General features: G+C 42.0%; 1 protein-coding gene across 5 annotated transcripts in view; it reads right to left on the bottom strand.

The window, feature by feature from the left end:
• Positions 1 to 8389: 8389 nt before the first annotated feature.
• MBNL2 (muscleblind like splicing regulator 2) overlaps positions 8390 to 27658 on the bottom strand; it is a 118064-nt gene continuing 98795 nt past the window's right edge. For 3 of the 5 annotated variants that reach the window (XM_034071399.1, XM_034071425.1, XM_034071408.1), the window contains one exon: positions 8390 to 11363. In XM_034071399.1, the coding sequence (XP_033927290.1) occupies positions 11236 to 11363 (128 nt within the window). In that variant the 3' untranslated portion in view covers positions 8390 to 11235. Of the gene's footprint in view, positions 11364 to 27084; positions 27180 to 27658 lie in introns of all 5 variants that reach the window. The other 2 variants (XM_034071416.1, XM_034071434.1) reach the window with 1 other exon arrangement.

Raw genomic sequence — 27658 nt, 5'->3', positions numbered from 1 at the left:
ACCCATGTCCTCTCCTTTGGGCCTTCCCTTTGCCTCCAGCTCTGCTAGGAGGCTGCAGGATGTTTGTTCCTCTAGTAAATCTATACATGTGGCTGGTGGACAGAGCTGCTGTTGTTCAGTCATGCACCTGAGGAGACCTTCTATCGTTCGTTCACAGCCGATCTGGTTATGCATGTGCTGATTGCCACAGACAGACACCATGGGATCCTGAAAAAAATCATCACTTTAAAAAGATGTGAGATGCTTGCTTCCATTTCCAACAGCCAGGGCATGTTTCACTGCAAAGCAGCTGGCTACAGCTCCTGCAGAGCACTAGCACATGGCAGTCTCCATAAGTCCACACACTAGCTTATCCTAATACCTTGCTCCAAGTAACCCAGCCCAAGTTTACTCCTTTTAGCTCTAGTAATAAGTTTCTAACCCCAGCAAAGCCCAGCTGCTGCAGATCTTGCTGCTGAGGAGCCCCATCACAAACTCCAGCTGGTTCAATGGGCATTAGCCCTGTTAACCTTTTGACACCATGATGCTATACCACACATTTCTGTATGTTTCCATCACTGAGTGAAGTAAATCCAGGCTCTACAAATACCACATCTTATCAGGGCCATTTTCTTGATCAGTTTTGTTGCAAATTGGCTCAAGTGTATGAACTCCTGGAGCATGAAGCCACCTCCAGCTATGTTTTAGAAAGCAGCTGAAAATTAAAGGAAAGGCAGCTGTATCTCTGCAGTATTCCTGAGGTAATAATAGTAACAATAAGGGGAAGTAAAATAGGGCAGTTACATTTCATTGTGATTTTTTTTAAGTAAGGATTTAGTTGAATATAAAATGATCATTGATTTTAGGCACTTGATGGACTAATGTTTGATTCTAAGGGAAATATTTTCTGAGAAAAGCACAAAGAGAGCTGTGTCAAGAAGAAACAACCCTCACTTTGTATAGAGAGAGGCTGCTGAGGAGTGCTGCAGAGTCCTTTATATAAGTAGGAATAATTATATTGCACAGAAAACTTGGATTTGAAAGCAGTTCCTCTGATAATTACTCCTGAAGAAGAATGTATCTGCTGCATTCACCGAAGGCTGAAGGCTCGCCTTGTATCAGAGAGGATCATCTGCATTATGGCTAAAATTAAAGCAAAGGGAGAGGAAACAAACAAGAAAGGACATAAAACTCCCAAATGCCAGGTTAAAAAAAGAAAAGTCCACCAAGGAGCAGTGAAACATCTTTTAGAGTGAACATCTGATGTAGATGGGGATGAGAGGCAATAAGAGAATAATTATACTCACTTGGTTTCCACTTGAAAAGGAATCCCTAGCTCCTCGCAGTATGATGTCCCCTCACAGATCTACACCTTGTGTTTTCCACTGGGTTTTCACCATACCGACGAGCTCTCATCCAAACCTTTCATGTGAACAGCATTCACTGTGAAAGACTGGAAAATGTTTCTGGCTGAATAATTGTAAGCAGAGAGACATTTCTGCTGCTGAAGCAGGGTTTGTTTGCAGTCAGCCTGGATTTCAGTCTGTCCTCTCTGTCTTCTCCCTGACCTTAAAAAGCTGGACGGAGCAGACGAGGCACTGCCTGCATGGAAGTCGGATCCTTTCTAGGAAGGTTTAGACCACTCTACCTTCCACCCAGAGCAAATCCATAATTAAATGACACTTTAAATACTTGTGGTTTCCTGCTTTAGTTATGAAAATTAAGGCCATCTGGTCAGTCCCACTGGAACTGATTCTCACACAAGCTTTTGTGAGCTTACAAGGAACTTCTCTGCCTGGCTTTTAATTTGGATCCAAGGGTTTCTTAAGAAAGGCCAGCAGAATCAATAGGAAAAGATAAAATACAAGCTCAGGAGTGTTGCATCCTGACTAGAAGGATGTGGAGCAGGAAGGCCAGGAGACCTCCTTGGATGGATAAGGAGCTGCTGAGGAAACGTAGAGGGAAAAGAGAGGCTTATAAAAGGGGGAAGCAAGAACAGGCGGCCTGGGAAGAATACAGGGATGTTGTCCGGGAAATTAGGGACCAGGTTAGGGAAGCTAAGGCCCAGTTAGAATTCAACTTGGCTAGGGATGTGAAGGGTAACAGGAAAGGATTCTATAGGTATGTTGTGAATAAAAGACAGATAGGGAAAAGGTGGGCCCTCTCCAGAAGCTGTCAGGAGAACTGGCTGCCCTGGATTTGGAGAAGGCTGAGGTTCTGAATGACTTCTTGGCCTCAGACTTCACTGCAAATGCTCTGACCACACCCCCCAAGTCATGGAAGGCAGATGCAGGGACTGTGAGAATGAAGACCTTGGGCCCACTGTAGGAGAGGATCTGGTTAAAGACCATTTCAAGAACCTGAACATGCACAAGTCCATGGGACCTGATGAAATCCATCTGTGGGTTCTGAAGGAGCTGGGGAATGAAGTTGCTAAGCCACTGGCCATCATATTTGAAAAATCATGGCAGTCAGGTGAAGTTCCTGATGACTGGAAAAAGGGAAATATAACCTCCATTTTCAAGAAGGGGAAAATGGATGATCTGGGGAACTACAGACCAGTCAGTCTCACCTCTGTGCCTGGCAAAATCTTGGAGCAGATTCTCCTGGAAGGCATGCTAGGGCACATGAAAAACAACAAGGTGCTTGGTGACAGCCAGCATGGCTTCACTAAGGGGAAATCCTGCCTGACCAATTTGGTGGCCTTCTATGATGGGGCTATGGAACTGATGGACAGGGGTGGAGCAGTTGATGTCATCTACCTGGACTTGTGCAAAGCATTCAACACTGTCTCACACGACATCCTTATCTGTAAATTAGAGAGACATCAATTTGATAGGTGGACCACTCAGTGGATAAAGAACTGGCTGGATGGGCACATGCAAAGAGTTGTGGTCAGTGGCTCAATGTCCAGTAACCAGTAACAATTGGGGTCCCTCAGGCATCGGTGTTGGGACCGGTCTTGTTCAACATCTTTGTCACTGACGTGGACAATGGAATTGAGTGTGCCCTCAGCAAGTTTGCCAATGACACCAAGCTGTGCGCTTCAGGTGATACGCTGGAGGGAAGGAATGCCATCCAGAGGGACCTTGACATGCTTGTGAGGTGAGCTGATGCCAACCTCATGAAGTTTAACCATGACAAGTGCAAGGTCCTACATCTGGGTTGCAGCAATCCCAGGCACAGCTACAGGTTGGGCAGAGAAGAGATTAAGAGCATCCCTGAGGAGAAGGACTTGGGGGTGTTGGTCAATGAGAAAATGAACATGAGCCAGCTTCAGTGTGTGCTTACAGCCCAGAAAGCCAACTGTATCCTGGGCTGCATCAAAAGGAGTGTGACCAGCAGGTCGAAGGAGGTGATCCTGCCCCTCTACTCTGCTCCTGTGAGACCTCACCTGGAGTATTGTGTGCAGTTCTGGTGTCCTTAACATAAAAAGGACATGGAACTGTTGGAACAAGTCCAGAGGAGGGCCACGAGGATGATCAGGGGACTGGAGCACCTCCCATATGAAGACAGGCTGAGAAAGTTGGGGCTGTTCAGCCTGGATAAGAGAAGGCTGCATGGAGACCTCATAGCAGCCTTCCAGTATCTGAAGGAGGCTATAACGATGCTGGGGATGGACTCTTCATTAGGGACTGTAGTGATAGGACAAGGGGTAACAGGTTCAAACTTAAACAGGGGAAAGTCAGGTTAGATATAAGGAAGAAGCAGTGAGGATGGTGAGGCACTGGAGTGGGTTGCCCAAGGAAGTTGTGAATGCTCCATCACTGGGAGTGTTCAAGGCCAGGTTGGACAAAGCCTTGGGTGATATGGTTTAGTGTGAGGTGTCACTGCCCATGGCAGAGGGGTTGGAATGACATCATTCTCAGGTCCTTTCCAACCTATTCTATGATTCTAAAAGCCTCTGTGCACAGATTAAAACAGGACTGGCTAATACTTCTTGTAAGTCAGAAGAGGACATTTTCCGCCTGAAGTTTCTCTAAGCAGTAAAGGATTCATATTAATGTGCACATGTAGCAGTGGAGAATGTTATTTGATTACTGCAGAACAGGTCATTTCCAAATCATCTCCTCACATTTCAGGCAGCATGCTCCATTTCTGCTGGCAAGAGAAATCAATTCGTTCCAAGTCATGGGCCTAAATGACATGTTAAAGCACTGCAGTGGTGCAAAGACTGAGATGTGCTCCTCAACCACATGATGGTAAAAAAAACCTACATAATTTCTAGCATAAAAGAAAAGAGGAACATGATATTTTAGAAAACAACCACCCTCAGATAAAAATAAAGGCATAGAAGCTGACAGGCAGCATGGGGTTCCTGTGGTGCGTATGTGCTTAAAAGAGAAGCTCATGTAAAAAGACAGAAGAAGGATCTGACGTTCTGGGGGCAGGAATGGGCATGCACAGCACCTTGCTGTGTGCCCCAGCTTCATGGGGCGGGTCACCTTAGGCATCTCTATAGGCAGCCAGGCTGGAAAGGCTCCAGAAGAGGCAATCCTGTCTACAAATTGAATGTTGTTGCCCTCTGGCAAAGCCTCCTTCTCTCTTACCATTTGCTTGTACAGGAAGCCTGGGGCTGGATGCAAAAGGCCTGATTTTTGTGTGGTAAAAGCATACTTCTCTTCTGCCTGCAGACAGAATAGGATGCTCAGAAGAAAACTATTGCCACTGTTTAGGCAATCCATATAAATACTGGCAAATAGAGTGGCTGCAAGTGAGAAAGCGCAGAGTTGTCTGACAAGCTGCTGTAATAAGATTTCATATAGAATCATAGAATAGTTAGGATTGGAAAGGACCTTAAGATCATCCAGTGCCATCCCCCCTGCTATGGGCAGGGACACCTCACACTAGACCAGGTTGCTCAAAGCCCCATCCAGCCTGGTCTTGAACACTTCCAGGGGTGGGGTAGCCACGTCTCTGGACAACCTGTGCCAGTGCCTCACTAGCCTCATGGTGAAGAATTTCATTATAAGAAGCTGTGGCTGTCCCAGCCCTGGAAGCATTCAAAGCCAGGTTAGATGGGGCTTTGAGCAACCTGGTCTAATGTGAGGCATTGCTGCCTGTGCCAGGGGGTGGAACTGGATGATCTTTAAGGTCCCTTCCAACCCAAACCATTCTGTGATTCTCTGACCTGAGATATGTGCATGAGGCTGACAGACTTAAGATACACGTTCAGACCTGTGCTCCTCCATAGCAGTAGCTTTAGGCCAAGCAGGCACCCTGCAGTGTCTGAAATGGTACCTGACATCCCTGGAGAGAAAGCTGGATCCCACCCTAACACATTTCCAAGTGTGAAATGCTTGCTCACAGTCCCGAGCTGTGCTGTCAGCTACCAACTTCAGCACCCCTCAGTGTGCTCTGCTGGCATTCAGTGTGGTGTGGTGACTACAACCATAAAACAAATAAATAAAAGCATGTTCTCCCTGTAGCCCTCTGTGAAAAGGAGAGGCATTCATGGCAAATGTAAACACAGCTCAGGTTTAATGTAGGAACTCCCCTGCGTGAGCAGTCCTGGGGGCTGCTCCTACAAGGGGAACCTCGCCATTGTGGTCACCTTTGTCATCACCACATCCTCTGAGGAACCACCCACCATGCAGGTTACACACCCTGACTGGTTTGTGGCAGTTAGACTGAGGAGGACACTCACCTGAATATGTTTCCCTTACAAAGTAGTATCCAAATCCAGCTCTTTGAAGATGAGAGGAACAGGGCGTCTTTCCTGTAGTGATTTTCCTAAATCATAAAGCCAAGTGTATATTCCTCACTCTGTAAGAAGCTTTGGAGGAAATAATGCAACTGCAACACAACATTGCATAAGCAGATCATACCAATATATTCCTCTCACATTTCTTAGTGGTTTCCTCCCCTGCTACAACAGAAGGTATTTTCATGTAATAAAATGTACTCTTTACAATTTCTATAGTTTCTATAATTACAAAATTAAAACAGTAAAAATTTAGATGTTTCTCTAATTTATTTACTCACAGATAATCTATACATCCTACACTTACCACTATTTGCTCCAATAAATTACACACCAGCAATAGTAACTGCTTTAAAGCAACAGCTAAGATGGTATTGCCCTCATACACACATCCAGTTCAGCATTAAAAATCATCTTGACCATGCAAAAAGCCTCCAGAACTGTCCATTATGTGACATTTAAAAGGCAGGTTACTCGACAAAAGGCTTGGCTAGAGAAATGACTGCAGGGATAAAGAGCACGGTATGCATATGATAGGATGCCAAGGAAGGTTTTCAGCAATTCCAGGCAAGGTATTTTTCAGGTCCCTTGAATTCATGCAGTAAGTGTCACCAGCAGAAGACTGGTCAGTGTGGGCAGACTGCCTGCTCACACTATCAGGGAGCTATGCCCTAAGGTCCTTTTTCCTGCATCACCCCCAGTACAGAGGTGTTGAGGTGTTCCAGGCTCTCTCCTGGAGTGAAATAACTCTTCCTGAAAACCCAGCTGCTGTTTCGGCCACTTGCTCAACAGATACTCCCAAAATGCAGCATAGACAAGGCTGAACCAGTTTTGGTTTCCTTTGCTGTGTGCAGACATGCAGTGCTATCCCAGCAGGCTCTGATGCCTCAAATGTCACATCCCCTTTTGTTTCATGCTATTAACTCCAGTGGGCTGCAAGAAGAAAAACAACCCAGCCCTCAGATTACTTCAGACTTTTGAACTAAAACCAAGCAAAACATACTGAAAATAATAATTATGCCTTATGGTCATGGCTACACCATGTGAGGCCAGTGATGATGCTCAGGAGAAACACTGTGAATGTGGACCTGGAAGGTCTGCTCTAGAGAAGGCTGATATTGCGCAAGGTGATGCTGCCGCAGCATTTGGCCTGGGGAGAAGGACTTTGGCACCGAAGCTATGGCCACTGTCTTGTCTACGAGGACGTGCTTGGTGAGGGGAAAACCAAGGGTTTCTAAAGCCTCTTTCCTAGAAATATCTTGCTTCATTTTGGAAACACTGACATGATCTGGAGGGGGTACACTCCACACACAGGTGTGTACAGAGATCTCCAGTTTGACACAGCTCCTAAAAGTTCACAGCTCCCACAAGCACTTCTCCACTGCCAAAGAAGTGGCAAAGTTGACAAGAAACAAAGAAGCTTAAACGCAAGAAAACTAACATGTCCTGAGTCTTCTTGGCAGCTGACAACTGTCCAGGGTGGGGTTTAACACAAAAAGTGTGAACAGACAGTGTGTCCACTCCTGAATGACTGGGAGTTGAATCATTTGCTGCTTCTGCTCTACCGTGCTCTTGCAGCCCTCTAATATTCCAGTCCATCTCTGTCCCTGCAAGTCATCCCTATATCTCCTCCTCTCCATCCCACATGCTCATTCTCAGCAAGCTTCTGGCTCAGTGTGTTTGGGATATGTCCAAATTGACTTGTTGACCTGGTGCTTTTCCACATCACTTGTGACCTTGGACTCCTTTTCAGCCCTGTGCTGATAAAATATACACGACTTCATGACAGAAGCTCTTCTTGCTTGTGCAGGAATCGCATTTCTTTTCTTTAAAGTATTTTAACAAAAACAGATCAGGGAAGATGGTGTGAAGAATCCATGGAACTGCAAGACAGACATTTTAATCCCTCCTCTATCAGTGGCTTGCTGTGTGATCTCTGCCCTTGGGCATGCAAACCTCTGTGATGCTGCTCTCCCCAGAGGAGCTAGTTGATAACAGGGAGTATTTGTTTGTATAATATGTTCTACGATGTAGGCAAGAAAGGAAGATGCAGAGGATGCACTGGCAAATAAATCCCCCAACAGTTAGGCATTTGTGAGCCACACCACCGAGATAACCACTGCCTGCCTGTACCCCAGCATGCACAAGCAAGCAGAGAGTGCATGAAAGGACTGTCTGGGGATAAAGCCATGCAGTGTGGTATCGTCAGCATGTGTCTCCAGCAGAAGTGTATGTGCTTCTTCATATAGCATCTACATGTGCATCTGGAGACTGCCCTAAAGGATTTGTTACTTGACTCTGCAATTAAGGAAAAAGTAAACTAAACTAAACTAAAATAATAAACCAAAGTAAACAAAAAACCATAATAAAACAAAGCAAAGCAAAACCAAAACCAAACAAAACAAAATGAAATAACATAAAGCAAAATAAACCAAACCAAACTAAAACAAAATAAAGCAAAGGAAACCAAATAGAATAAAATAACCCCTCAAAAAAACCAAAATGAAATAAAATTAAGCAAAGCAAAACAAACAAAAAATCAAACTAAAAAATAACAACAAAATCCACAGTAAAAATAAACCAAAGTAGAATAAAAAAAAAAAACCCACTTCTTAAAGACTTCTCCACCTTCTTTTGACTATTCTGTTACCCCAGGCCCTTCCTCCGAGAGCCACACCACAAGAAAGAATGGCCCTGACTCCGCTCTCATTTTAAAATGCTTCTTTTTATTTCAGTGGTTGTACATTGGGTGAATGAATTTAACGTCACAACAGAAATAGAATGGCTATTTAACAGACCACTAGTAGTTATATGCTGGAAAAGAGTGAATGGAGGGGTTTCTTTTAACTGTTACCGAAATATTTATCGTATGTGTCGTCAATTATGCTGGATGAGAGAGGCAAACGAAAAGGTATTTTGGTGAGGTGCTGTACATCCTTCGAAGAAAATAAACACTGAGACATCTCAGTCACTTGAAACCGTGTCCCAGCTACAGTACTCACGGTCTCTGTGTTGGCCCATCTCATGGTTCTTTTAGGGGAGTTTTATTTGTTGTTTTTTTGTCTTTTTTTTTAATTAAACAAAGCATTTAAAATTTAATCATTTTCATTAGACTTTTTTCTTAAAATATAAACAAAGTTTTGGCAAATAATATTTATACAGAAAAATAGTTTTAGATCTTCCCAAATTTTGAAATAGTCTATAAAATTACTTTATAAATAAATAAAATGCAGAATCTGTTGTACACGTATTTGCACATCTCTGTAATTGCCTCCTTACTGTTAGCATAGGTCTGTACTTGTACAGTTTTCAGGAATATTACAAAGTCATAAAGTCGGAAAGTGGATCTCTTATTAAAAAATACATTTTCTCTTTTTGTCTGTCAGTTTGTCTGGATGAAAGACCTGATGTATCTGAAGCTTCGTCATCCATGGGCAAAAAATAGGAGTATTGGATTAATTGTAAAAAACATAGAATAACAGTTATTTTGAAACATAAAAAGTTCACACAAAACAATGTCCTGGAGAGTTATCTACATAAAATATTTAAACAACATGGATAATTTACCATTTAGTATTATACAATAAGCTACCCAAATGCCTAAATTAACTATTATAAAAAAATAAAAACAACTTTGACAGATATAGGCAAGTTGCAGTGTCAACTACCTAGTTATAATGACTGAGAAAGTCTACAAATATTAGTGTTTTAATAGTATATAATGGTGATACCTTAACTGCTAAAGTAACGAGTTAAGATACATTATTTTTCCACAAATTAAACTAATGCAACGTTACAAGCACTATGTTAATTTTACAATCGAATTGTGATTATTTATTCTTTCTTTCGGATGATCAAATCTCCAGCTTTATATATAAATAGAGAGTAATTAGACATCGGACAAACAAGATTTAGCCTGGAAAAGAATTTCCTTGACAAGTAATTATATGGTTAGTGCCTTCAGTCGTTCCGAACAGGCAGTGCTGCCAACGTTTAAAATAGTTTACAATCAATCTGAAGAGGTTAAGTTAAAATACTGCAATCACTAATAATGTCCACATAGAAAACTTATGCTGCAAACAATTATACATAATATCCACTTATAACAGCTGTCCTGTTTTCTTTTTCTTAAACAATAATTTAAAAACTATGTCATTTATGAGATACATGTGCAACATATAAAATGTGAAATATGAAATATTTGGTACAATAGTGCTTGAAACAAATCTCAAATCAAACAAATGAAATTTTAATTATACATATATAATTACCTTGTAAATCAACAAAGTATTTAAAAAAGTAAACAACATTAAAATCTGCTTCATCCATATATATGTATATATGTATGTATGTATATATAACATGTATATAATTGTATTAAAGATATCTTCATACTTTTGTGACATACATAAAATATGTTTTTAAAGAAAAACAATTAAAAGAACTATTTTTTTCTCCACTCTAATCTGGTTACAATCTTATAATCCAATTAAAAAAATGCAAATACAGCAATGATTTATTAAACTGAATCTCATTCTACATTCTTAGTGTTCAGTTAATAGTCTAGATTAAAGTCACTGATGAAGTTTCAGTGACTCAACAGAATTTTAATTAAATTAGAGTATCATACAATCTTCATCTACAGCCTTCTTTTTCACCTTCTCTTTTGTTAGTTTGGTCTTTTGTGTGTGTGTGTGTGTTTGATTTTACACTTCTACAGGTTACTTCGTAACAGCTCGGATCTTTTTGGTTAACCTGACTATGAGTTTGACAGATTATTCGCTTCTGGTGACATTTGACTGTTGGCATCAGGCTCACTTTCATCAAGTCTGATGTGACAAAATTTAGGCACTTCTGCAAAGTCTCTTTTAAAAACGTTATAAATATACTCGTAAAATAATATTCTCAAGACTTTGTTCTTTTGGGGATTGAAAGGGGTATGAAGTTCATACTGTGCAAATTTTTAAATTTTCTTCTGCTATTCTGCTATGATTCAAATACAACTTCTCCATACAAGTCAAACACCAACCATGTGCATCTAAGTTGTGCTTTACTTTGGACTTCTGGCTAAAGATATTCAGATTGGTGGGGTGATGTGCAGGACACTGGGCTGCGTTTCACTTCCTCTGTCTTGGAATTGACTCGCTGGGGGAGCAAAACCAAGAGGTTTTTTTAAGCAAGAAGGAAAACCCCAATCGTAGTTTGGGTGAAAATTAAACCTGCAACTGGGATGAGTTTTTAGCCAATGCAACTTAATTATTGCTGAGCTCGAAAGATTCATAAACACTGAATCTCGCGAGACTAACTTAACTGGACCATTTCTGTTGGGTATAATTATGGAGAAAAGACAATATTTGCAAGAATTAAACTATGCTTAGAAAATCTTTAAAACTAAATGTTACCCTTTATGTCTTGAAACATCACAGCTGGTATCAGGTAGTTAACTATTTTAGGTTGGAGTATAGTAAGCATACCATATTTAATATTCATATATGACATAGCAGCACTAGCTTTTTGAGTTTGTGATTTGTCCATAAGAACAAATTCTTGACTTAGCATGCAGTTTGTGGCAACTCTAGAGAGGAGGAGACGGGGTAGTATGTACAGTAGCCGTGCTTGGCCGTCCGCAGGGAGGCTTCGTGACACTCTGTTCCACTCCTGCTGGCTATTTCAGGATTATCTGTTAAGAGAAAGGAAAGCATGATCGCGCTTTTAAGGTGATGTGGGGAGAGCAGTTCACCCAGATGGCCAGCACCGGACTAACTAAGCTTGGGTGCAGCTCATATCAGACAGCATCCCAAACGGGACAGCATTCCGTATCCTCACACTGCCTGAGAGACATTTGAGATTCACAAATCTAGTTGTCTTTCTGCCACACACATGTCTCTGTGTGTGAGAGCACACAGAGAGGGAATTTTGTGTATCAAAATACTAGAGATGGCACCAAAGCCACAAAGGAAAGGGCTGGCTGTAGATGGGGTGTGCACCCCCAGTGCCCCAGCTGTCAGTGGAGGGGGAAGCAGCCCTGCACCTCCCAAGGAAGTTCAAAAGCACATTGGTACCTGCTGCAAATCCCCAGCTCCACCCTGCTCCCACAAAGGCAGGAATGAGCAGGGGAAATGATGGAGGCCAGGGGAAATGCCACTAACAAGCAAAAAAGATGTTCTGGGCTGGCTGTTTCCAAGAAGCTGAAGTGTCTTTTCAATGCACTTTTACAGCTGCTTATTTCCTAAAAAATTTATCTGCAGGTCAGTGAACTTGAGAGGTTTTTTTTCACACTTCCTTATGTCAGGGGATCCAGGGTATGATGATAGTGGTACCTGTGTGCACTAACTGTGCTGCTTTGCCTTCACAGCATCTGAAACTGAGGGTGAAGAAACCACTTTACAGATGCAGACTCTGTGCCTCCAATACTGTGAAGCTTAAATGCACAATGTGCCTGGCAACCACCTCAACCTGCTCACAGCACTGGAAAACAGTCCAGGTTTCCACCACATTTGCTGGTGAAAGTGATGTCAAAAGCCAGAGGTGTGATGTTCTTTCTATCACACCACTGCTAAATTGTGCTCCAGACTTGAGCACAAGTAGAGGAATTAGAATGCATCGCTTGCTCTTCCTGTTTAATTTGGCACTTGACATGTTTTTAAGCTGTGTTTGTAGGTGGTATACAAGACAGTCATGACAGCACTTTGACCTACTTGTGTATTACAAAGCTAGACCGCAGCTTAATGCAATATTTCTTTTAAAAGGAAAAATAAAAAAAAGGTGATTTGAAAGTAACTGCAGCAACATACTACCTCTGACATACAGCTTGCCAAAAAGAAACACAGTCACCTTCCGTGGAAGGTGCTTGTTCTAGTCCCCTGCCCAGCCACCTCACATATACCTCACAATCAGAACTGTACACAGCTACCAGCTCCCTGACCCCACCTAACTTGCCAGCATGCCAAAGAGTTAGCTTTGATTACCATCAGCACTGTCAATCTGGTAACACGCGAGGCCCCATTGTAGTGGCACTGTACAAACACCTGCTGCTCTGGAGGGCTTAACTTCTAAATACATCATGCATACAACAAGGACATTATTTTTAATGAACTTCCACCCATTGTGAGTTTGTTAGCTTATCACCCATCTTCTGTTTCCTATTGAAATAACAAAGAAAGAACTTTGCTGGAATAATAAAGCCCTGCCTGTGATAACCCTGGTGCATCTACAACACGGTGATGTGACAGCATGTACAAAGAACGCAGCCGTGCTGAAAGTAAGAAGTGAACAAGATTATCAGCACTGATATTTTTAGCATGTTACAACCCAACATGGCAATGTAATTAATAAAGCAGCTTTAGCTGTAATAGGTTAGCTATAATCACACAAGTGTATTTAAGGAATCCTAAGGTCTGTGTGAATGGGTCACAACTTGAAATCTACTTGGTGTAAAAACCCCAGAATTTCAGACATGCAGCTGCCTACATCATCTGTCAACTTTTGAGGGGATAAACTTGCATTTTCCGATAGGTATTTTCTCCCTGTACAGGTAGACAGGTTAGAATCATAGAATAGTTCGGGTTGAAAGGAACCTTCAAAACTCATCTAGTCCAACCCCCCTGCAATGAACAGGGACATCTTCAACTAGATAAGGTTGCCCAGAAGTACATCCAGCATGGTCTTGAATGTCTACAAGGATGGTTCATCCACCACCTCTCTGGGCAACCTGTGCCAGTGTTTTACCACCCTCATTGTAAAACATTTCTCCTTCACATCCAGACTGAATCTCCCCTCTTTTAGTTCAAAACCATCACCCCTCATCCTAGTGCAACAGGCCCTGCTAAAGAGTCTCTCCCCATCTTTCTCACAGGCCCTGTTTAAAAAGTGAAACATCACAGTAAGGTTTCCCTGGAGCCTTCTCCAGGCTGAACAACCCCAACTTTCTCAGCCTTTCCTCATAGGAGAGGTGCTCCATTCCTCTGATCATCTTTGTGATCCTTCTCTGGACCCTCTCCGACAGGTCCATATCTTTCCTGTACTGACTCCAGAGCTTGATGCAGTACTTCAGGTGGGGTATCACCAGAGCACAGTAGAGGGGCAGAACCACCTCCTTGGGCAGATTACTGCCCCTTATGTCAAGATGTCTTAAAGGTCAAACAGCCCCATGCTCCCAATTCCCTCAAAACGTGTGACAGAGAATGCAGGGGGCCTCATCTCAGGCTGTTTCTCAGGAAAAGGGTAGGACCATTCCTGGCACTTGGATTAACGCAAGTGCAACACACCCTGCAGAATGCCAGACAGGATGAAGGGGCCCTGGGCAGTGCAAAAGAGCAGGGTTTGCTTCTGTGCCATCCTCTGGCAAGTGGCAGAGCCCAGGTAAGGACTTCCCCTGCCCTGTCCCTATTCCTGCCATTTCTCCCCTCCTCTTGAAACTCAGGAAGCAGCGAAGACAATGTAAACACTTTCCTTTTGTGCAGAAGCACGTCCTGTTTACATGGCTATGGGTGCAGGAGGAGCAGCTGGAGCTCTCCCCACCATGCTTCTTGTACTGCCAGTGGCTACGGAGCTGGCTTACTCCCACCACATCGTCCTCACCGCCGCTCGTGCAGGGGATGTAACTAGGGCATGTCGCACCCTGGCTATTTCTAGTACACGTAGGAGGCCTCCTAGGAAAGAAACCTCAAGTCTCCTTCAGAACAAGCCTCTCCAGTGGGAAGATGCAGAAATGAGGAGCTACATGTTTTTTTAACCTTAGCCACAAAGTGTTAAACATATCCTGTAGTCTTTAATTATATGTTCACACCCTATTTCTCAAAAGATATCACAACTGTGCCATACACATGTATCAGCTTCTGCAACTGTTTTTTTCACTGTGTCTGACAGAAACATAAAATGCTGAACTACTTTACATGGAAAACACACTGTGAACCTCTTCTGTTTAATCTACAAACGGAGTAATAAACTGTGATGGAAGATGGAGGCTATCTGAGTCTGCATCACTGCTAATTGCTCCATCACTTGCCTGCATGCTGAAAAAGAAGCTGTGCAGAACATACCAACGAAGGAACATTCCCGCAAACACTAGCTGCAGAGTTTGCGCAACCTCGTTACTTGTAAATAGGTCCAACATCCTTCATGTTCACTACTGTGTGAAGAGCTATATCTCAAATATATGACTTCCCATATTTGCAGTGGTACTATTATATCCTTATATTTCACAGCAACTTTATATAATGTATTGACATCTTTACCATAGTATATATACACATAAAAACCCTGAAAAAGGAGACAATACAATGAATGTGCATTGTCCCATGTACAAAGGTCAAGCATGGGAAAGCATTTTCTCATGCTCAGTATTAATAAGATCCACAGGTGCGGATACAGACATGCCAGAAAACGTACCTTCTGCTGCTGTAGTAAGAGAGCTAATAAGAACACTATTTCTAGCATAAGCAGAATGGCCTGGCACAGTTGAAATGCACAGATGTAATGACAGTACAGGGCATTTTTTCAAGGCTATCACAGACATAGGATACCTTCTCCATTGCCTTCTTGTTTCATACCTGTTCAAAGTGCCAGAAAGCTGGCTACCCTTTAGACTAAAATTGTGCCAATGCTAGTTACTAGACCTCACTGAAACCAGTAACACAGAGTGAACTTTTATTTCTGCAAAATACTTTCTAATTGCCAAGAAGCATTTGCTCTTCTGAATTTTCAGCTCCCAAATTCCAAGACTTTCTCTCTTTTCTATGAGGGCATGGCTCTTTACCCTCAGGACCTCTGAATGACCACAGTGGTCATTAAGGCCCCTGCTTTGCAGCACAGAACATCCCTAAAGTCAGACAGGATTGCTTCTGAGGGTGATCAGTTCTGCAGGGTCATCCATGGGAATAACAACCAAGAGACATGATACTGTCAATCGTTTCAGCTTCTCACCAAACTGCTGACCCATGGCACACAGCAGACAAATCGACATCAGCCTGGGATTTCCTCAGACCCAGCAAAGGTGGCTGCAACCAGTTATTGTCTGAAGACTTAAAAAGAAAAATTAGGACTCTCTTTTAAATTAACGTGGAAATTTCACTTTTGTGAACTCTTTTTCTGTCACCCACATTACTATGGGTACTGCTTTACTTGATACAGTTCACACATTTAACCAGATTACCTACAATCATGACTGTGAACTAAGAATTTCACGAACACTCTCTGGCTTAAGGTTTTCTATTTTGAAGCTACAACTCGTGAAGCTTCTATTTTCTCTGTGTTAAATTCTGTTTCCAGTTCCAGGTTTATAATTAATGATGAATACAGAAAATCCACCATTCTGCAAGAATTCAGTGTACATGAACTCTTGTTCACCTAAAGACCTGTCATAGTGGATCAGCTGGAAAACATGACTTTGCATCTACCCGACATGTTTCTCTTCTGGAAGTTTAGAAATAACTTCTCCCAGTTACATTTTGCTCTATCAGCAGTAATACATTTTAAGGGAGCACTAAGGTGGTACTTGACCCCCACACAGTGAAGCACTTATCCCTCCAAAATGAGCTCACATGTATTACACATTTTAGGCTGCTCAGCCTTTCATTTTAAGAGCAATGTAGTCACAGGGGTTTCTTGTAGACAAGATTCATCTCAGATGATTTCAGATGTGTACACCTCAGCTGGTCACCCTATTTTACATCTTCCTAGCCTACCTCAGGCAACTGATTTTACATGAGCCAGATTATCAGCTCATGATGCTCTTTTCCCCTCCACCAGATACAACGGTCTGCAGCAAACAGTTCACACCGAGGTATTTAACTTTGAGCCACCTGTGTCGGGGCAGATGAATCTTTCCACAGTGACACTTTCTATTTTCATGTTTTTCGCAGAGTAGCAGACTGGTCAGATATATCTAGGGTATACACTGAAAATGACAGATATTTTCAGACAGCCAGCTCATATCAGGCTGTCTCATAACTTCTCCCACTTTCTAAAAATAAAGCTAACACCAAGTATTTCTTCCCTTTGACATGAAACTCAGGACTATTTATATTTTCCTGTGCCTTTGGGAAATGCCTCCAACTCTTTTATTTTTCATTTTCTCTCAGAATGCTCTTTTGTGGCATGTGCCTTATTCTTTCAAATAAATCAGTCTTCTATTTATTTTTTTTTAATCAAAAGTGGAAAAGGCTGAGTAAATATTCAGATGTTTACTGAGGGTAATTGCTATCATATCAGTTATGCTCGGTCTTACTTAATTATTACATAGCCTTCCAGATGGACTTTTTCACCTCCTATTTCTCCATAGCCTCAGCAGCAGCACCTTCACACAGCACCAACCTGCGCTTCCAATCTCCCACTGACATTCCCCAAGGGACTGGATTTGCTCTGTCCTCAACTGGCCAACAGCTGAGCCGGCTCCAACTCTTGCTTGCATTAGAGGCATCCTGCCTGCTCTCAGTGCTCAGGGTGGAATGGTGCTTGGGTACACATGCCTCATCTGTCCCACCTTAGCTGTTGTCCTGCCCCTTCTCTTGTAATCTCCCACTGGAAGTTCCTGTCTGCACTACATCGCAGGTCTTGTCACTGCCACAAGAGCCTCCCTTCCTTGTTCTTAATACATACATTTGCACATTCATGCACACATCTAACCTCAGGCTTGACTCCTCATTCATGTGTCCCTTTCTACTTTCAAAACCCATGGTCACCAGTCTGCACTCCTGTAAAACTAGTGTTAAATCTAGCATCTTTCTGCAAGGTCATCTGCAAACACTGGAAAGAAAAAAACCTGAATAAATGGATCCGCAAACAAAATCTGGAAGAACTATCTGGAATAGTGTTGAAGGGACCTGCTGAAAGCAATTTGTTACCCCTGCTGCCACTGCTGAACACTTCACTGCTTTTCATAAACACACTGAGCTCCACCTTGTGTCACTGGTTTCTTTGCTACTCCTCTCAACGGCCAGAAATCTCATTCTTATTTCTAGCCTATTATGATTTAATGTAAACATTCTCCATTTTTCTCACTAACTTCACTAACTTTTCCCCAATTCAGGGGTGAAGGAGGATTTTTCTTATTGCTTCTCCATTAACCCGATGTATCCCCAATATGTCTACTGTATCCATCAATACGGTGACCTCTGATTTGTACATAAGGGTGAGATGCCTAGGCCACAGATGATCTCCTTGGTTGCCTGCCCATACAGTGACTAATACAATGGCATCAGGTTTCTAAAGACTGGAGGTCCTATTTCCTTGGCTTTCTCATAGTCCACCCCTTGACATGGTAATTCTGGTGCCCTGCTCCTTCTCTTTTCTCCCCTAAATCTGCGTGTGCTCAGTTCTGCCTGTCCCATGTGTTGATAATATGCCTCTGTGAATGGCTGAGGGTCAGATGTCCATGCTGAAGGGGACACATCTGCTGGCATATTTTCACTCTATCAGGGCCAGACTGTTGGCCATCAGGGTGTCATAAAGCTGACAAAGACCATGTCTGAATCAAGCTCCTCATGATGATCTAAAGAAAAGATCAGGGCAACTATGGGATCTCAAAGGCTCAAGGGTTCAAGAGCATCATTCTCATTTAATATTCACAAGGTCCTTAAAGCCACTTGTGCTGCCAACTCCTTAGCATGCTTATGAGCTTCAGTAGGTATTTATTCAAGTAACAATGTATAATACTTAAGTTCAATTTAATAGGCATTTACTTACTCTGAAGAAATAGGACTAGTTGTATTAAAATGAAAGTACGACTTTATTTATTCTTCTTTAAAGTAATAAATAATGCAGTACTAAAAATTGATCCTAATACACTCTAATATATTCTACCCAAATCTATTTTTAACTAATTGCACAGGCAGCAGACAGACTACACAGGAATGACTGAAATACTACTGCTGTAGTATTTTAGGAGCGCCTGTACAGTGCCTGTTTTGAACAGCCATTCAATTCTACCTTTCAGCAGGTCTGACCTACAGCAATCATCTGTGTGTTTCCATGTCCTACTTTCACGTCATTTTCACTCTCTTCTTGAATTTTAGAAACTGCCAGGATAGACATATGCAGAGGAACTGAGAGCACAAAGGACTGAAAGGCCAAGCCTCTATTACCTGTGAAAGTGCCCATATTCCCCTTGCAGAGGTACTATTCCTCCAAATCTGCATTTTCTTAGGTGTCCTCACCTAGCATTGTTTTTTCTTTTAACATGCCCTGTTTTGTATTTTCCTCTTACACATCATGCATGCCCAAATTGAACAATATGAGGGTGCTACTACACTTCCAAAACCTGCTGCTCCAGTTCAGACTTCTTTCCAAGCAAGAGATGGTCCACTGTAGCAGCCAGAACTTAAAACATAGAAAGGTACCAAATTTATGCTCATTAAGGTTACTCAGACATCACTGTGTCAATTGTATAAAACTCACTACGCTTGTAACTTCTCTCAGGAAATGTTAATGTTCCCGAATTTTGGCTGCTTACCATTTCCTGAATTTTCCTATCTGAATGCTCCCACATAGAGAGACATACCTAGCACTGTGAGCCACTGAAGATAATATTGTACCAAAAAGGAAGTCAGTCAAAGTTAATAAATCTCTGCCTCAAGCCAAAAGTCACGACAGGTACAAGAAATAAACAAATAAATAGATGTTTCCACTGTGGTTATATGGGAAGCTTCCTGCACACTTAAAGCCAAAGACTGTAATTTCTGGCAGGCAATATATCATAGAATCATAGAATAGTTAGGGTTGGAAAGGACCTTAAGATCATCGAGTTCCAACCCCCCTGCCATGGACAGGGACACCTCACACTAAACCATATTACCCAAGGCTCTGTCCAACCTGGCCTTAAAACACCGCCAGGGATGGAGCATTCACAACTTCCCTGGGCAACTCATTCCAGTACCTCACCACTCTTACAGTAAAGAACTTCCTCCTTATATCCAATCTAAACTTCCCCTGTTAAAAGTTTTAATCCATTACCCCTTGTCCTGTCACTACAGTCCCTGATTAAGAGTCCCTCTCCATCATCCTTATAGCCCCCCTTCAGAAACGGGAAGGCTGCTATGAGGTCTCCATGCAGCCTTCTCTTCTTCAGGCTGAACAGCCCCATCACACACTGGGATAAAAATATTATATTCCTTTAATTCAAGGGAAAATAGTTGGAGAAGATACAGATGTCCAGATGCAATTATTTCAAAGAACAGAATTTCAGACAAGTACATCTGGATCTCTGCACTCCACTATGTTGTTAAAATTTTATGATGGAAAAACCCAGATGCACATGAGCTGTATGTATATGCTAAGCACAATGAAGCCTACTCAGTTTTCCCCAAATGCCTACAAAATGAGCTGACCTCAGGAAAACATTCCTATGTTTAAATAATAAATATATGTCCCAAAAGACTTCCACTCAACTTGTCAAAGTACGGTTTGTTGAATAATTGAAAGCAAGAGCACAGTAAGAAGTTATCACCTCAAACATAAATACGATTTCTTTTTAATTTCAATTACATGAATGGTAAAATTGTCTATAACAGGGAAGAGAAATATATCTCGATTTTTGTCATGCAAAAGTGTTTGCCTTTGCTTACTTACTAACTTACTCGTTATGTGATACTGCCATCTAGCAGGCTACCAGAGGAACTCTTTCAGGCTTTATAGAGGCAGCAGTGTGTGAGGGGAGAATTTCCCAAAAGCTACCCTAAACAGACTTCTTCCCATTTCTTCCCACTGGATTCTTGTATTATGAGCATATGATCTAAAACTCTGTATGCAAGCCTCTCAGAAGTCTTCCTCATCTACACGGAAGCAATGTGCTATCTTAAGAGACCAAAAAATGTGGGGCTTTAAGGCTGCCTTCTTGAGCCTGCAAACTGTTAAGTCTGAAAGTTACAGCTACTTACATGTAACTCAGTGTCTTCAGAAAAGATAGCTACTGAACTGAGTGAGACTTGTGATTCTTGGGTGTGCAGCATGAAAGAGGCAGCAAGCAATTAAAATTTGTGATTCAAAATATCTTTTCTAGAGAAATGGCTCTTCACGATCAAGGATTGTTTAGGTTCATTTTTCCAGGCTGATGCAGATAGATACAAGGCGAGATATCCAGTCCTGCAGCCCAGATGCCAAGGCTTGCCAGTATGTCTGCATGGAGCAGCCTGGTACCATACATGCCCTCACTAGATGGCCAACACTGTTATACTCAGGGCTCACTCTCTACAAGCAGTCCTGCAATAATGCAGCTGAGAAAGGAACCTGTTCCTCCATCTCCTTTTTTTTAACTTTTTCATGTTGGATTCATGTTGCTAGAACAAAGTTTTATATAGAAGTATTTAACTTGGGACATTATGGAATTTTTAGACCAAAACTTTCAGTCAAACAAAAAAAAAGGACAAAAATCGGTTAGATAGTTATCATTCACAGCAGAAGTGTTTTTCCACCTGTTCCCCTTTCCCTTACTAATGGCAATCAAAGCTTGTCAAATCGTTAACAAGAATTTTGCACAGGTTCTTATTTGTAACTTTGTTGTATACTGGCACTAAAGATGTAAATAACATTAGTTCCCCCTTCCAACCTTCCTTTTCAAAAGCTTGCTTTTAACCAACAAAAAGGCCATTTCCTACTATTAGATTTTCCCATTTTCTTAGTATATTGCTTCTGCTCTCTCCAATTACAATTCAGCAGGCTTCCACAAGGAAGAGAGTGAACGTGGAAACAGAAAAAGTCTTGTCAGCAGTGCGGAGGACAGACCTCTACCCTGCCAGAAGGCTCTCTGGGGCTAGATGGGTCGGCTGAGAGGAAGCCCTCTTTGGGGACGCTATTTGCAAGAGGGAGCAACTGGCACTTCTACTACATACAGAAGGAGAAATCAGCTTGAGTAGGTGCCACATGACATTGCAGTCTAAGGAGAATTTGCCTCCTTTGGGAGTGGTGGCTGCCTCTGTGGGCACCTTGGCAAGGAGAGGTGCTCTGTTGCTGCACATCTGGCTCCCCTCCCTCCCCAGGGAGCTGTAACGTTCGGTGTCTCACATCCCCATTAAACATTTGGTAGGTTTGTATTTTATGCTCTGTTAACTACTTTTTGGATTCCAGAGCAAATATTTTAATTGTCCTTTTGTTTGTGGCACTCAAATGTAACATAACTATTTTTATTTTCCTTTGTTTTTTGCAGATTTTGACAAAACTGAAGGCTACTGAATGATTTCATAATTAATATCTGTGCAATTGCCCCTAATTTAGTGCTAATGCTGATGCATAATTTAAAACAGCTGTGCTAGATAATCACAAGCCTTAGCATGAGAAAGCCTGTTGATCTTCTATTTCTTTTCAGACAGTGCCTATGAGTATTCAGTTTTCCTACTGGATCTGCCTCTTAAGTTTTTCCTTCTTGGTTAAGGTCATATAGCCAGTAGAATAATGTTGTCAATAAATAACATCTTCAAGCAAAGTTACTACCTGTCATCCAGGTGCCAGTTCAGAAGCATGCAGATTTGTCTGTAGGTCCTGTATTGCATCTGCCAAGCTTGTCAAAATGTCCTGGATAACCCAGACATCCAAGGTTACCTTAGGACAATCTTAATCATTAGCAGACACATGTTTAGGCAACTGAACCAAGTCCTATGTGACTGTCTGAGCCAGACTATTGTCCACACTTCATCTGACTGATAACTTTCACAGTCTACAATAGGCACTTAAATTTCTAGCTTGCATACACCATGCAGACACCCATACTCAAACACCAGCGTTTTGGAGGCTTAATTTTGAGGAGGTGTTGGCATTATTCAAAATTGAAATTCAGTCCCAGAATTCAGAAAAATACCTCTCATATAATGTTATGATAGAATATCCCATGCACTGATCCCTCTGTTAAACCATCTTTGGAGTGCAGGGTAGAGGAAGTCATAGCTCTCTGCATCTTCAATTAACATGCACATTGTCAGCTCCAAGTGGGTTCTATACTGTATTTCCCCAAGTTTCTAATCCTGTATTTACATATAAAGAAAATATGAAATAAAGAGAACCAATCTTCCAAAATAATTTTCCTTAAGATCTATGACTTTGATTTCATCCTGAAACTACAGCAGTGCACAGCCTAAAGAAAATCAATAAATATTGCTCTGTTCCTCTACAACTATCTGAAAGGAGGTTGTAGTGAGGTGGGGGTCAGTCTCTTTTACCAAGTAACAAGCAATAGGATGAGAGCAACTTGAGGCCTCAAGTTGTGCCAGTGAAGGTTTAGATTGGATATCAGGAATAAAAATTTCACCTAAAGGGTTGTTCAGCATTGGAACAGGCTGCTCAGAGAAGAGATGGAGTCACCATCCCTGGAGGTATTTAAAAGACATGGAGATGTGGCACTTAGGGACATGGTTTAGTGGTGCACTGGGCAGTGTTGGCTTAACAGTTGGACTCCATGATCTTAAGGGTTTTTTCCAACCTAAAGAATTCTGTGATTCTACCTGTGAGTGAAGCTGAGCAAGTAACAGCTTCCTTGCTTGCTCAAGTACTGCCAGACCACTAGCTGTAAGAATAATAATTAAAAGCCTTGATAAAGATCTCTGAAGCATGTATTGACAGGCAATGACTGTATTAATATTTTAAGTAAGATGTTCTACACACCTCTGCCCACATATGTGCACTAGAGGGAGCCAGGACCAAACTGTCCACAGGCATGCTCTGGTATTGCTTCCACCATTGTTTCAAACTACTTGGAACTTTGCTGGTCCCATCCTCCAAGAAAATGGTGTCAGCATTCCCAAACAACAACTGAACTTAAGTTCATTAGGGATCTAACCCTGAAGTGAGGTTAAGCAGCTATGGCATCCAGCCCTATTCTGCTGGGAATGGCTGGAGCAGTTGTGAAGGAGGGAAGAGGAAAATTGGGAAGGATCTCTTGCCTCGGACTGGTCATGCTCCCAGACTGGCCACGTACCTTTGGAAGCCCACCTGCCTTTCACTGGAAAACTCAAGCTTCCACTCCCCTCCTCCATCCTCTCCCATCACAGCCTGGCAGCTATAGGAAGTGGGGACACCTTCTCACAAGACGCCAACTCTTGTATCAACCACGTCAGTCTTTAATAAGCATTCGGAAAATGGTTTGCTACAGCACTTTTGCTCCATCTTGTTTTCACTGCACTGAGCCAAAGTGATTCCTCTCTGATGTACACCGCAAGAAAATTACTTTGGGTTTAAAACCTAACTTCTCTAAGACAAGAAAAGCAAAAGACTTCCAATTTTCCATATAATCCTAACTGGTGTCACTCTGCACAAATGTACTGTGGTATAGCCTTTAACCCTACACAACCTTCTCATGTACATTGAATACACAACACATACAGTTGCTGGGCAAGTGTGACTGGCTGTGTGTGTGTGTCAATGTGGGCACATTCTGAGCTGTTACTCATGTTATTTTTAGAAAGAAAGGACATACAGAAGACATGAGACATCCTTCACCTTTTTTCAAGATACAAGCTGACAGCACATACTAAATAATTTACTGGACCCAATGGGGTTGTTCGTTTTTTTTAGCCATCAGCTGAGACTCCATAACTTTTGGGATGCTGACTTCTCCTTCTGCTGGTGCTTCAAGGGCACTGGCATCATCACACTCAAATCAAGGAAGTCCAGCAATCTTTCCCCAGGCCAGAGTACCAGGCCAAGTGATATTGAGCTAAATTATTAAGCCTGCTACAAGTTTATTTTCATGCCTGGCACTGTGAGAAGAAGCTGCAGGAGCTGAAATGGGATGGGCTGAAGGCTGCAGGTTGATTAAAAACACTGGGAAGAGGAAACCATATCCCACAGATATGTAAAGCAGTGTGGCACAGGCCAAGAAAGGACATTCTATTTAGATGGGAATAAAAAGTCCTTTTCTGAAATACAAAGGAGAGTTTAAATCCATACAGAAGGACACAAACAAAGAATCAAGAATGATCATGAATAAAGTGTTAACTCATGGTAATTATCTGTTCCTTCTGTGTTTCTTGGGCTAAAGAAATACTGATAGGTAGGACCACAAAATTATGGGGCTTTTTCCCAACGTTGTAACTTTGCCTCTGACTTTTACGAGGCTGTAAATAGAGATCTTGGACATCTGCCCCTTACAAAAAAGAAGTGACTACTACTACTTTCACTACTTTCAAATAAACAGTTTTACAGTAGCTTTTAAAGATTTGAAATGACTAATACAACAACAGGAGTGAGAAGAAAAAGACAGGGATGGTACACACTACAGAAGCCAAGGAGAAAAGCTGCCAGGGTGGGACTCATCTTCTTCTCATGCAGTGGTGCAGAGCTTTGCTACATAGATATGCTCTTTCCACTGGCAACAGAAAGAGGCAGAGCCCTCCAGGGCAATTCATCCTGCCCTAACACAGACTTCAGGAAAAGCAGATGAACAGGATGCTGAACTTTAAACAAGTGGAAACCCATCCCCATGTTAAATTATCCTTTCATTTCAGCATGAAGCTATGTGTATACACACACAGAGATACATGCGACTAAATAAATACAGACAGGCACTTCCCACAACTCTTGTTAAATTTAAAATGCTCTAATCCTCCAATGCAAACAAAATCTGTAGTGGGAAAGGAGGGGTTTCGCCTGCTATCCTGCTAGATGAGAAAGCGCATTAAAGCACACCTATGTCTCCCCAGTGGCACTAGTTACTTGTGTGAAAGTATTCCTATTAACTAAAGAAAACAAAGACTGATTAGTGGTCCTTTTGTAGGTGTATGGGTATTTATTCTACTCCAGCCACAACCAGCCCCTCTGGTGCTCTGGTGCAGGTGGTGGAGCTGCCTTGGCTGCATTCCCGTGCTGGGGAGGGACCCCAGGTGACCCCTTCCCCTTTTCTCATAGTCCCTTGGCATCTTCAAGCTCCTTGGGGAACACACAACTGCATTGATACCACCAAATATTTGGCTGCTGCAGACACTGCTGTGGGAAGGGCAGTGAAACACAACATTTGCCTGCTGCACTCCCCTTCTCATCCCAAGCAGGTTTTCACTAAAACAAGCTAGCTCACAGAAAATAACGCTCAAAATGACAACCCTCTTGATGAAAATGCTAGCAGCACAAACATGACAATGCTGGCAAACAACCCTTTAAAAAATAGAGAAAAGGGACTGGTTTGTGTTTCTTTAAGGAAGTTGGGTGTATTTCAGAGGTAGTATATTTTTCCAAATTCCTATGAACTCTTGCAGCAACTTCTATTTTCCTATGGGATACTTACATAGTTTTGGGACCAACAGTAAAAAAAATTTACTGGTAAAATATTATTAAGCAAAACATTTTCATTGATTACTTTGTAATTTCTTGTCCAGTGAAGGAGAATAAATCAAGGGGCAAGCATTTCTACCAAGTCTGAACCAGCTTGTTGGTCTGGGCAGGAGCAACATGAGGGAAGAAGGTGGGAACAAGGCCCTTTGCTTTCCCTTGACAAGCAAATCCGCTTGCTTCCTCCTCAGTCTGACCTCTAAAAACCTAAAGGAAAACAGTTCTCAGGTGGAAGTGCCTGAGCATGGTGGCAAAGTAGCAGAAAAGCCAGAGTGACCCAACTCTTGTGCAAACCCCTCTCCTAGCAGATGCTGGACACATTGGGGGTGGGAATCTCAACAGCCCCAGTGGAGGAGTCAAAGCTACACACTCTGAGCTGCAAACAGACACTCTTCTCTAGGAATCAGGTCCTATAGGAGGGAGGAGAAAACCCTACCAAAATGAAGACTACCATTAACATAACAGAACACGTAAGAAAAGGTTATAATCTTCCCTAGCCTACCTCTGTCAACAACTGTAGGTGTTCTTTGTAAGAGCATCCTTTTTTAGGGTAATATAACTCCCATGTTAAAGATACACATTCAAACATAAAGCAGACATAGTCATAACTATCTTGAGTGCTGTTTTGATCACTAGCATTTACTGTTTTGATCACTGATTTACAAAAAATCATTCAGTTTTGTTTCTTTTTTCATCTGCCTTGTCCTGTTTGTAATATTAGACAGCTTCCATACTTGCAAGTTAGTCACTTCCACACATCACATGGAGAAGGCTACATTAAGACACCTGAACATTATAAACCTGCGATGATCTTCCTTTTGAACTTAGGAGTTAATAACAGACTTCTGAAAGTAGTCCAGTACTATGGTGATTCTAACTCCAGCTGGGTTAATTACACAATAATTAGGTACAAACATCGCAACACAAAACACAGCTACATCATTATTTGCAACAAATGTTAACTCTAAATAAGTGCAACCTGTCCCACAAACACTTGCTATAAACGACTTAAAAATAAAAGTAAAATTTGATGGGGTAAACACAGAAAGAAAAAAAAATTCTCCGGGAGAATTTTTTTTGTTAAAAAAAAATAAAATAATCTCAGCACTCATTTAGAGTTCGGGATCTTGTGAAAGAAAGCTTTAAAAGGAGCAAACCTGATTTGCTGTGGCTGTTGCGGCGAAGGGAACACTTGTTGCAGGAGTTGTTGCTGCAGAGACAGTGGCGGCCGTAGCGTTGTGCATCATGGGTACTTTCAGGAGGGGAACCATGGAAGCAATGAACAGGAGGGTGCAGCATTATGGTAAGAGAAGTGGTATTTTTGGCATGGTGAATATCAAGAGCGGCAAGCCATCGTCATGGGTTAAACCGGCAGATGGCATGCAATCACAGTGCAAAGCGAGAAAGCGTGGCGGAGAAATAAAAAAAAAAGGGAAAATAGCTTATTACAAGTACAATTAAAGGAAGGCTGTCAACACAATCGGCGATTCCCAGAAAAAAAAAAGAGCAAGGACCACTGAAATAGCGGGTGTTATCTCTAAGAAGATTACTTGTGCAAATGAGGTCTCCACCAAACTAGCCTGTTACTTAAGAACTGTTATACGGGCAATTTGTTTTCTCCCAGTATCAGGATAAAGCACTCCATACTACAATTCTACACAAACCCCACAGTGGTTTGCACTGGGAAGAAAACTGATAAATATTTATCTTATTTTTTAAGCACAATTAAAA

This window comes from Melopsittacus undulatus, chromosome 2 (genome assembly GCF_012275295.1).
Source record: "Melopsittacus undulatus isolate bMelUnd1 chromosome 2, bMelUnd1.mat.Z, whole genome shotgun sequence".
NCBI lineage: Eukaryota > Metazoa > Chordata > Aves > Psittaciformes > Psittaculidae > Melopsittacus > Melopsittacus undulatus.
This window is presented reverse-complemented; position numbering and strand designations above follow the sequence as displayed.